We start from the raw sequence: 12,362 nt of genomic DNA, 5'->3' as shown, positions 1-12,362 counted from the left end.
ATTTATTTCTTTATCTATCAATTATTTGTAATTGCAAGTGATGCATGCATTTTTCTGTTTAAGTGCATAATATAACAATCCGGATTTAATCGCGATAAGAGTTTAACACTTGTTTACCGAAATCTGTATCCGGTGTCGAATATCACAGCGATTATGTTTTCATAGTTTTTGAAATTGGTGAAACCTGTAAGTGTTATTAACAGTTGATTACTAAGAAACTTTTGATGATCAGTTAGTGTACATCTTTATTATCATTCAATACTCAATTTACAGTTGTTACAAAATCTTTAATCATAAGAAAAGTAGGATATTTTTAGGTACTAAATTTGACGTGCTGTTATTTATGTCTCTGGTGCATTCACTAACGCGATATTCTCTCGACTTTTAGCAGGTTTTGCCAGAATATACAGAAGAAACAGTTATTTGCAACCAGGTGCCACGCAATAATGAAGAAGACTTTGAGGAAATACCACCCCAAGCAGAAGTGGGCAATGATTTGAATGATTCTGATTCTGATTTAGACGAGTTGGATTTTGAGGACACCATGGAATCAATGTTTAACTCAGATGCAGAACTACACTTTGACGATGAATGTTTTGTTGGTGAAAGAGAAAAAAATGATGAAGATGAAGACCAACCCCTGTACCCCGAAGCTCCAATTTCACTAGGAACATTTATGCTGTTATTCACATCCTTCACCATGAAACACAGCTTAAGCAGTGATGGAATACTCCAGTTATTGAACATATTTTCGTATGTACTACCTAAAGGCCACACACTTTGCACCAGTTTGTATGACTACAAGAAATTTTTCACAAATCTTAGAAATCCATTGGTCAAACATTTCTACTGCCCACATTGTTTAGGCTATTTAAAATCATCAGCAGAACTTAAGTGTCCATACAGTGGCTGCAAGAAAGAACTAAATGACAATGAAGTTATGTACTTTTTGGAGATGCTAGTAGAGAGTCAACTAAAAATCTTATATGCACAGACTGGTTTTTATGAAAAACTGCAACATCGTTTTCGAAGACAGAGCAGAGATGGAATATATGAAGATGTGTATGATGGGAGTCTGTACAAATCATACTGGGAGAACGATGGACCTCTATCAAAACCAGAGAATATTTCTTTTACATTCAACACTGATGGAGCTCCAGTCTTCAAGAGCAGTAAAATGTCGATATGGCCATTATTCATGGTGATAAATGAATTACCATACAAACTAAGAATGCTAAAAGAGCATATGATCCTAGCAGGACTCTGGTTTGGCCCCCATAAACCTAATATGGGAACCTACCTTTCTCCATTTCTGGACTGTTTTAAAAGGCTGCATGAGGGAATTCAGTGTTTTGCACCATCTCTCGGGACATTTATGTGCAAAGCTTATTTACTATTTGGCACAGCAGATCTTCCTGCTAGATGTCTATTATGTAATGGTGTCCAATATAATGGATCCTTTTCTTGTTGGAAATGCTTACAAAAAGGAGAGACTGCAAAGAGAGGTAAGGGACATACGCATGTATTTCCTTATATACCTGACCAACCAAAAGACCCCAGACGTACAGTACATGATGTGTGTCGAGACAACTTGGAAAAAAGGACATCAAATTACACTGTCAATGGTGTTAAAGGGCCATCTTGGTTGACTTTTTTCCCCAAATTTGACATTGTAAATGGCATAGCCATTGATTACATGCATGGGGTTCTGTTAGGAGTCCAAAAATTATTGTTGCGTTTGTGGTTTGCTCCTGAATTTAATTCAAAGCAATTTAGTATTTACAAGAAGGTCAAAGAAGTTGATGTTAGATTAAATAAATTGAAACCAACGTTAGATATCTCAAGGTTGCCTCGTTCAATTGAAAATGATTTGAAATATTGGAAAGCGTCAGAATATCGTAATTTTTTATTGTATTTTGGTGCACCAGTTTTGTGTGGTATTTTAGATATTCCAAGGTTCCAACATTTTGTGCTGCTTGTTAATGCTATATCTATTCTTTTAAAGCAAGGTTCAAATGAAAATGAAATTTCAGAGGCAGAAAAAATGTTATTTGATTTTTGTGCTGATTTTGAAATTTTATATGAAAAATGTTTTATGACTCTTAATGTACATCAGCTTGTTCATTTAGCTGATAGTGTCCGTTATTTAGGTCCTTTGTACACCCACAGCTGTTTTTCTTTTGAAGATAAAAATGGAAGTATTTTAAAAATGATTCAAGGTACACAATATATTGATAATCAAATCATAACTGGCATTTCCTTTGTTCAAAAATTACCAGAACTAAAACAAAAACTAGTCGCATCAATGTTTGAAGGTTCTGAATTGGAAAAGTTATTTAATTCTATTGAGTGCCCCAACTTGTTGAAAAGAGGGGAAATGATAGAGAAAGGAATGTATATTCTAGGAGGAATGAAGTTAAGAAATATATCTGACTTGGAATTTAGAAAACTCTGTGCTTTTTTAGAATATGTACCTCAACATGAAAAATTTTCTACATTCAAAAGAATTGATTTCAATAACCATATTATATATGGTTTAGATTATGCAAGAATGATGAAACGAGATAATTCTACAATGATGTACATGAATGAAAATATTTTGTGTTTTGGGCGTGTAAGATTTTTTCTCCTTGTTACCATACACGGACAGCGTACAGTTTTGGCTTTTTTAGAAAAACTCAAATGCAATTCTTATAACAGCAAATGTCAAATTCTTAAAGTAGAGAAAACTAATGAAACTGAATTTGTTGCCATGAGAAATGCCGTCAAGGACCCTGGATGCATTTTTCTAGAGGTTCAGGATAATAATGAACAAATGTGCTATGTGTGTCGTTATCTAAACAAATTGGAAAGTGATTAAGACTGATCATGCATGGGTCAAAACATAGTGGTTTAAAAATTTTGATACTTCATAGTAAGTTTTTTTCTCTGATTGATTTAATGACAGCAATTTTGTGATTTATCTGATGTCTTATTATTTTATTAAGATTTTTTTAAATGCATGTTTTTCATTATTATGGTTATATTATAAATGAATATGGTACAGAAATTCTATTAATAAAATATATCTAGTATATTTATGCAGTGTCTGATCTTATTTAGTTCCTTAAAATTCTAAGTCCATTTTACGCCTAGTCTGTTGAAGAAAAAATTCTAAGTCCCATTTTACGCTTCAAGCAGTAGAAAACTTCATAAGTTAGAATCCGAGAAGGAATAATTTCTGCTAAAATTCCAGGCGTAAAGATCGAGGCGTCATTTCATGCTAAGATTACTGCTCATTTCCACCTGGAATTCTTAAATTTTGGGGTGAAAATCTGACACAGAATTTATTAATTTCCGACTCCTGCTCATTTACGCCCGGAATGAACACTCTCCGCCTATATTTGAGCTGGATTCCGTCTACTTTCCAGGTGGAATCCACCTCAAATGTTCGTACGGGTTACTGGTTTTAATGGTGATTCTTTGGAAGTTTCTCTGTATTTTTTGTTTCGAATTTGTTTAGAGTTTCTGGGGGCCTGGAAGGAGTCATTTTCACCCATCATATCCATAACTTCTGATGTTGTCTTCTTTTCCTTTGAAAGTTCATATGCCTTTTGGAGGATAACTGGGTCAGTCCTAATGTACTTTTCTTCTTTGTCTTTGGCATTTCCTTGAGCGATGGCTGTTTCTTTAAATTCTCCGCAGTATTCAACAATAGCAAAGTTGATTTTCTCCCTGAATTTGGATGGAACAGAATCAAAACATGTTACCCTTTTCCTGAATTGTAATTAAATTATGGTACATTTTATTTTAAAGTGTAGTTATTAATACCTTTTATACATAATGTAGCATTTAGTTTTTCTTTGCTTAATTTGATTGTTTTTTTAAATTATTAAACCATCAGGGAGATTAAAGGCCTTTTTAAACTGCCCAACATAAATACATGCAAAAAATAAACTAAAACAAGATTGGGGTGTTCTTCTAATTTTTGAGGATTACACATTTTGAGTGATGATAGTAGCTATGAATATTGAAAGAATGAGTAAAAAAATTAATTCATGTTTTATATGGGGTCAGTCTGGCTTCTTTCAAAGTGGAGCAAAGGAAGACTGCACTTAAGGACATGCAATATTTACAATGATGATAGATTTGCATTAAATTGTGTAAATAAGTCTGTCGTGCAATGTTGTACCTTTGCACATTTAAACATGTAAAGGCCTACCATGCTGCGTAGTATTTAATCCATAAAATCTATCTTTGTTTATCATAATCAAAATTGGATGAAATTATCTGTAATCATTTTTCGTAGATATTTACATGTATTTCTCTATTCATATGTTGAAACAATAGAATATTTTGTTTTGGGTAGGGTTTATATTGAATGTTTGAAAAAGGGGAGGTGTTGGTCTTTAGGTTATACAAATGTGTTGTGCATGATATAATTATTTGTTGTCTGTCTGTCTCCCCCTCTCTCTCTCTATCTGAGTTTTAACGAGGCCGAGTACAAAACGAGTACGCACACTTTCGCACAGCGTTTTATTTGTATTGTGACGTCATCTTTTTGCTTTGTTGACGCCATGGCGTGATAGTTTCAACTGCAGATATTCAGCGAAATTTGTTGAAAATAGCTCGTTTGATGCGGAAAAAATTGATATTATATCGTGGAATAAACATAAATGTCTCGAAGTATAAGTTATATTTGGGCTCGGGTCGAAAATGTGAAGAGGGTTCAGAAAGCCTAGCCCTTTGTCACGTTTTCTTAACCCGCCTATATATAGCTTAATTATATATTTCAAGACAGTAACCATGTATTTTATATTAATGACCCTTAATATGTGATGTTATATATTTTTCATTACTTCAATATGTCGGAATGTTTTAATAATACTCTAAAGATTAAAGACATTTCCTTCTCTGTCAAATAAAAAATAGCCATTAATATCTGACAAACTGGGAAATTTGGCATACAAAAAACAACTTTGATAAGACCCCTGGAACAAACCAGGAGGTAAAAGGTTTTTTTATGTAACCATTTGATGCCTTTTAGCAATAACTTTTATTTTATATGTAGAACATAAAAAGAAATCCCTAGGGCAGAAGTTTTAAAAAAATGTAAAAAACGTGCTAAACTGATACATTTCAAGCAAAATCCCATAGGGTCCTATGTTAAAAATTAACAAACTTTGAGATGGCCCCTTAAACAAACAGTGTGGTAAATGTAGTATCTTTTTATCTTAAAATAATAATTATATCAGTAGAGGTTCATGTAAAAAATTTCATTAAAAAATCTAGGGCAGAACAAATTAGACCCGGCCTCGTTAAACGTATGGCTGCTTTTGACATGAAATTGCAAATGTTGGGGATAGTGTGTTTGATACATGTAGAATTAAATTCAAAACCTTTCATTTTAGATACCATGTAAATTGAAACGGAACTTCATCAAAGACCCACAACAGTGAGACACACTTGATGTAAGTAAAATTATTTTCTTAATAATGATGTTTAATTACACTTGTTCAAGTTTAAAAGAAGGAACCTGCAAAAACTATATACTCAGTCTTTGACATGCAGATGATTAAGAATATTAAATATAGGGAAACTTTATATTGATTATACATTTACACAGACTTAGTGGGTATTTTTTGTTCTTCTAGATTTTGAACTCTAGTTAATTGTAGACTCTTTTCCATTGGATATGTTTTTCTATAATTTGGTTGAATTTGTTACCATAGTAACCATATACAAGAGTAAAAAAGACCTTATTAGCAAGTTTCTTTTCCCCATGACATATCATTAATGGGCAGGCACGTAGCATCGTTTTTGAAAGTGGGGGGGGGGGGGCAGACTCATCCAAAAATTCTTGACAAGCAAAAAAAAAAAAAGGCAAATTTGGATTTTCCCAAAATCTTCAAAAATCCTAATCCGGGGGGGGGGGGGGGGGGGGGGTGGGGGGGGGCCTGGCGTAACATATCCAAAACTCTTTAATTTCACTCCTTCTTTCCTTATTGTTTACATACTGCCAAAAAAAGTGAGGGGCCAACTCCATGATAATTCAATTTTTTATATGTAAATTTTAAAAAATTTGTTGCTGCGAGAAAAAAGTGGGGGGGCCACCCCCCCCCCCCCCCACCCCCCCCCCCCCCCCCCCCCCCCCCCCCCCCCCCCCCCCCGATGGGTTAAATCATGGTGCATTTCTTCTGAAATAAATATTACATTTACACAATTAAAAACAACTCATCACTATGACATCATTATGGTGTCATAGGATCCATTGATGGATAGGGAAATTCCTATACTTTTCTATTTTACCTTTTTCATGGTATTTGAAAACAATTCTTTTTTTGTGTGATTAAAATTTGGAATCCTGGTTCTATATAGTCTAGAGTGAATATATAGGCTTAGATTGTAAATAACCACAGTGACTGTTTTATATTGGGTAAATCCCTTCAACTATTTTTAGAATCAGTAGGACAACAATGTACTGCCTTTAAGCAAAATAGTTCTTATACTTGCAGAGTGAATATACATTTATTGGGACATTTTAAATCAGACTGCTTAACACATGTCAGAAAAGATGATTTACAATTTTAAAAGCAAGTGTCAATATTGAATAGCCGCGTTTCGAGTTCATCCGGAACAACGTTTTTATTCGTTGTTTAATCACGCTAGGTCAAGAATGTTCAGCAAGTAAACTTCCGGTTTTACGGCGTCTCATAACTATGACAGAACGAATTCATTTTTACGGGTTTCAAGTACCAGATCTAAAGAAGTATCTGCAAGACAGGGGTATAAGTTGCAGTATAGGCAAGAAAATAGACCTTGTGCGCTTGTGTGAGCTTGCAGAGGAACTTCGTCTTGAGGTAATCGTTCGTTCACTGAAGCCTGATTAAAAGCTAATTTTGACATTCGTAGTCAGAGCGACGAAAATGATAGTACCTATCATACATTTTATAAATAATTCAAATTCATATTTTTCATGGATGTTTTGTGGTGTATTATAACCGGGTTAAACACATATTCATTCTGTGCAATGATGGCTTTAGGTTTTGACATCTGCAAATGACGAAGAAGAGTACTCTGTGTTTGATGCAAGGCGCAGGACGGTGGCAGTGGGGAATGACAAAATTATTTTGGACCCGTTAATGCCGTGACCGAGTGGTAAGACTTTCATTTTCACACTTTCTATAAAATTGTTTCTATTGACCATGTTGACAAAGCTTTTTAGTATTTATACATCAAACTAAACAATATTGGGTTAACACACACTTAAACCCACTTGAGTTTTCACAAAGTGAACTGAGCTTTTCAAAGCATTGGATATTTAAATACTATCTATATAGTGTATACTACTTTTGCAGGAGTAAGGATTTGGCCAGTGTACCAGACTTTGAATCGTGTGATGTGCTGGTATACTTAATGAGATGGTGTGGGTGGACTCACGAACGACTAAGACTTTATAAGCAGGATAATGGGTATCGTTTACACATGGCTTGCCATATTGATGATGTCAAGGCTGCCTATCATCTCCATCAGGAATATATATACTTGAGGGCAACCTGCATGCCTGAGACCAGACAAAATGCCCAGCCTTATGATGTCTGGATCTTGGCAAACAAGACAACTGGGGAAATTTTGTCAGGCGGATGCACTTGTGTGGCGTAAGTATATTCCAGATTGAGGTAACCTTATGTTACAGGGTTGTCTCTAAGACCCATGGAATTTCCTTCCCTATACTGACATAATACCCCAATTATTCTGGTATTCCCATTCACCCTCCTGCTAGGTGAGGAGCCCCAGACACCCTTCTTCTTTTTTAATGTTCCCTGCCATTTCAATTGTAAAGGGACAACCCTGCATTTCATTCATGGTATTCTCTGTTTCCATGAAAGCATAATCTCACAAAACTGATACAGTATAGAGAGGAATTTGTAGTCACATTCTTATTATTGAATAATTCAGGTTCATATTGCATGTATTTAGTAATGATTTACAAATGAAAAATAATTTAATTCTTATATATTTTTTTTCAGGGACAATGGAACTTGCAAGCACTGTGTTGCTTTTATATTCTCCTTATCAAGTTTTTGTGAGAGACACAGAGACCGAGGAACAGAAGTAGGCACCGACATGCAGTGTATCTGGGATAAACCTAGAAAGAAATCCAATCCCCAGAAGATCTCGGACATTGATATGAGGGTGGACCAGACGCATCCCCAACCAACATCCGCAACTACTGACTCATACAACCCGATCGTTCCCATTCAAGGTCCCATGGCCAACCATGAGAGGGACTTCTTTGAATTATGTAGAGGTACAGGGGCGCTTCTGTTACAGACACTGTATGATGAGTCTTTTGTAAGTGATGATGATGATGATGATGATAATGTTGTACTTCCATCAATGTCAGATGCCTGCAAGAATATGCTACCCCCTTATGACATTTTTTCTGTAACTGAAAAATTGAAGAATATTTTTGATAAGAAAATAATTACTGAAATTGAAGATCAAACTAAAGGGCAGGATGAAAATCAAGAATGGTATGAACAAAGAATCGGTAGAATTACTGCATCACATTTTTCATCAGTTTTACATTTTAGATTTACTGAAAATGAAGAGAACTATATTTCAAAAATGATTATGAGGAAAACTTCTAAAGCATCTGTACCTTTTATGGCATTTGGCAAGCTACATGAACCAGTTGCTAGACAGCTATATTTTGATAATTATAAAAAGCAGCACAAACACGCAGAGATTAAGTTATGTGGTTTATATGTAGACTCAGATTATCCATTTTTAGGGGCTTCCCCAGATGGTGTTATTAAGTGCAAGTGTTGTGGTGAAGGATTACTTGAGATAAAATGTTCCTTCTTGTATCAAAATAAAATGCCCAAAGATGCTTGTATTGATGACCATTATCATGTTGTCTTAGATGAAAATGAAAATATAAGACTGAAATTTGATTCTCCATGGTATGTACAAATTCAAGGCCAGCTAGGTGTGTGCCAAAAACAGTGGTGTGATTTTGTATTTTACACTAAAAAGGGCTTTATTGTTGATCGTATATATTTTGATGAACTCGTCTTTCAGAGAATTGTTGAAAAATCTCAGATGTTTTTTGAGAAATACCTCTTTAGAGCACTAAGAAAATTGTAAAAATAATTATATCTCAGCAGGAATGTGTTTTTAATGTCTTGCACATAAGTTTTCAACTCTTGTAAGAATGAGACATGTACAATTTTCTTAGATTTTATTTGATTATCATTCAAGAAATTTATGTTACTTGTTACATTGAAGTTCTATTACATGTATTTTATATAAGAAGTGAACACAATAAAAAATATTTCTGAACACAGGTGTCATCTATAAGTAAAGTAAAACATTCCACCATGGGACATCAATTCCTTACTTTTTGACCAAAGGCTTTTGAAGATTACAAAGAAATGCACATATGACAAGCATTTGATCAGCAAGGGGTTTTAAATTTGTTGGCATGGTATTGGACAGCATATGAAATGTTTTTAATCTTCCTATAGCCCTCTCTACATGGATGCGGAATTTTGCAATGTTCCTTGTTCTTAGAATTTCAGAGGCAGACAGATATTTACCTTTACCCCAGGAACACTTCCTTGTGAATGGGGGTATTATAAGTTTAGCTCTGCGATGAAGCAAAAGATCCCTAATCAAAAACCCTCTGTCTGCCATTATCTCATCTCCAGGTTGTATGTTGTCCAGGAATCCACTTTCCTTAGTGATGTACCTATCAGAAACATTGCCTCCCCACAAATTTGATATAAATGAAAATGCACCAGAAGGTGACACACCAACCAATGCTTTATAAGTATTATGATGTTTATAAGAGCTAAATGTCTGAGACTGAGCAGTTGGATTTCTTGGTTTCTTAATGAAAAATTCAGTACAGTCAATAATACAATTTACATTTGGAAACTTAGCTCTGAAAGATGAAGGCATGAATTTTTTCAATACATTTCTGGAAGGCCATTTTAATAAAGGTTTAAAGATTGTAAACATGAAATTGATCCAGGTGGTGAAGACTTGAGAAACTCTGGAGGTGGATACGCCAAATAAATCTGCCATGACAAATGTAGTCAAAGCTAGTCGCAATCTGACTAGAGTTAAAACAAACTCCTGAAATCTGCTGAGCTTCCTTTTTGGGCCTGACTTTGCATTTAGACTGTCTTTCTGATATTTTTTCTTTGCAGCACTCCCTTGTCCTGACCAATACTTCAATGTTGGTGAAGCCTTTTCCAAGATATCTTAATAGAGAGGAAAATTATTTATAAGAAAATGTTACCTTGTTATAGAACATTAGATTATGATTAAGTTTTGTAATATATTAAATAATAAACTATGATCAACTTTTTTTTCATGTTGTAAAAAAAAAAAAATAAGTATTAACATTTTAATATCACTGAATTTATTGTGCACCAGTCCATACCATATACACCATTTAGGATTGTCTTCGATGGTAGTCCAGTATACATTTGTACATTTTTGTCATCTTTCACAACTTTGTTGACAAAAAGTTCTCTCATGAGTTTCTCGGGATCCTCAAGTTTGGTTGATTTCTCCTCCAGAACCTTGATATCTGCAGTAGTGAGTGTTGTTTGGATTCCTATATCTCTGGTTGACATGTCATTACTGCAAAAGCTGCCACTGATGTAACAGTGGTCCATTTCTACATGAGTACCTGCAGTATATTTTCAATGTAAGTTTTTGTGTAATAAGCTTACCTCTATTTAAAAAGCCAGAATCTAAAAAAAATGTTATTTTTTCAAATCAAAATTTTCACCTGTGACAGAAAGAGATCCAACTGTTGGACACTCATGATCAGTCACTTCAATTTCTTGATTAACTGGCCAACTTCCATTCAATTCTCCACTGACTCCAGCAACAAACAATGAATTATCATTATTAATCTGTGTTTGCTGAAAAATAATAATACTTAAATGAAAAATAAATGAAATCATGCTTTCAAAAGTACATTTTAAATAATCAGAAATACTAGTATTTTCATTGATCTACAATGAAAAATATTTGAGCACAAGTTTTGCTACTTAATTTATATCAGCAAATAATCTTACATACAAGTACACTTTCACTGGCAGCCGGGGAATCCACTCGGGGAGGAACTGAGATATCAAACTGAGTGTCTTTTACCATACACTGTTCTCTCTTAGATATTGAAGTTGTTGAACGCATCTAAATATAACAAATTATAAGCATTAAAGACTAGCATGTGTGTCTCTAAATTGTAAATACTCAACAACTTATTAAAATGTTCAAAGCTCAAACAGTTCTCAATTTTGTGTTTAATCCTACAATATATCATAAATAATTAGCATTTTCCATCTAATTTGATGCAGGTTTTTAGACTATATATCTTGATACACAAGACACTCGATATACATCCATGAAATTGATCGATGAATCATGATACCAACGTTTGGATGTTTTAGCAATCAAAACCAAAACAAACCTTCAGACTTTCCTTAAAATTATTATATGCAAAGAGCTCTGGGTATGGATGATTTTCTGTTGGTCTGCCTTCCTTAAAATGAAGAGAGCATACTCTGTGGTTTCTCTTTGGCTCGTAATTTTCTCTTCTCAAGAGGTCCAGCCAGCGTTTTCATAGTGCAGGCGCTTTTTTCTGGGTTGGAAAGGGGTAAAATCTTACATCTTTCATGTAACCATATCTTCCTCTTTTTCTCTCATCAGAATTACATCCCTCCGCAACCCAAAAATAGGATTTTGTTTCAGACGACATTTAGTAACTATTGTAAACAACTTTTACCGGAAGTACGCCTGCTGAACATTTTCTGTAAATCACGTGATCGATGCGATAAAAAGCAAATAAAAACGGACGTTCCGGATGAACTCGAAACGCGACTATTATCATTTGAAGGAAAGAATTGAAATTGTTTGATGTACACCCTTTCCAAAACTGTGAAATTCCCTACATTTACTTTCATTTTCAGAGTTTTTCAATACAGACGCATTTGCCGTAAAACGAATCTGACTTCACACCAATTTTAACAGTAGAGAAACATCATTCAAGAGGTTCCGTTCCTTTTCACTGAACGAAAATTAGGGCTGGAGCTATGAACCTGAACATTAACATTACCGCCTATGGAAAATGCATTAGTGGACTATACCCAGATCAAAGACATAGACATGTTTGAATTTTTCAGATAGATGTAAATATTCACTTACGGCTTGACAAAGTATTATACTTCATCAGGTCGACTATAACAAAGTGTCATCATAAAAGCAAAACAACAGCCATTGCTTTAAGCTAATTAACTTGCTGAAAACACATTTTATTTAGGATGATTGATTGATTTTTTTTCTTCAACAACTTTATT

At 34.4% G+C, this 12,362-nt stretch overlaps 1 protein-coding gene across 2 annotated transcripts; it reads right to left on the bottom strand.

Moving 5' to 3' along the window:
- Positions 1-9,211: 9,211 nt before the first annotated feature.
- Positions 9,212-11,811, bottom strand: LOC128167691 (uncharacterized). Of its 2 annotated transcripts, none has more exons than XM_052833553.1 (5): positions 11,477-11,811; positions 11,086-11,199; positions 10,790-10,925; positions 10,436-10,687; positions 9,212-10,253 (listed from the first exon to the last, which is right to left on the bottom strand). In XM_052833553.1, exons 2-5 carry the CDS (start codon positions 11,197-11,199, stop codon positions 9,382-9,384), a joined length of 1,374 nt encoding a protein of 457 aa, XP_052689513.1. In that variant the 5' UTR covers positions 11,477-11,811; the 3' UTR covers positions 9,212-9,381. The 2 variants fall into 2 exon arrangements, with proteins under 2 accessions (XP_052689513.1, XP_052689514.1); XM_052833554.1 differs by having other exon boundaries at positions 11,082-11,199; positions 11,477-11,807.
- Positions 11,812-12,362: the final 551 nt, after the last annotated feature.

The sequence above is a fragment of the Crassostrea angulata genome, chromosome 10, assembly GCF_025612915.1.
Source record: "Crassostrea angulata isolate pt1a10 chromosome 10, ASM2561291v2, whole genome shotgun sequence".
Classification (NCBI taxonomy): Eukaryota; Metazoa; Mollusca; class Bivalvia; order Ostreida; family Ostreidae; genus Magallana; species Magallana angulata.
The sequence above is the reverse complement of the archived record's forward strand: the minus strand, read 5'-3'. Positions and strand labels throughout refer to the sequence as shown.

What these genes read in the sequence shown, in the direction of transcription:
- LOC128167691 (XM_052833553.1), bottom strand. Translation starts at nt 11,199, where the DNA reads ATGCGTTCAACAACTTCAATATCTAAGAGAGAACAGTGTATGGTAAAA. An exon ending in CTGCCAGTGAAAGTGTACTT is followed by an intron (nt 10,926 to 11,085) that starts GTATGTAAGATT and finishes ATTATTTTTCAG; the next exon opens with CAAACACAGATTAATAATGA. An exon ending in AATCCTAAATGGTGTATATG is followed by an intron (nt 10,254 to 10,435) that starts GTATGGACTGGT and finishes CTCTCTATTAAG; the next exon opens with ATATCTTGGAAAAGGCTTCA.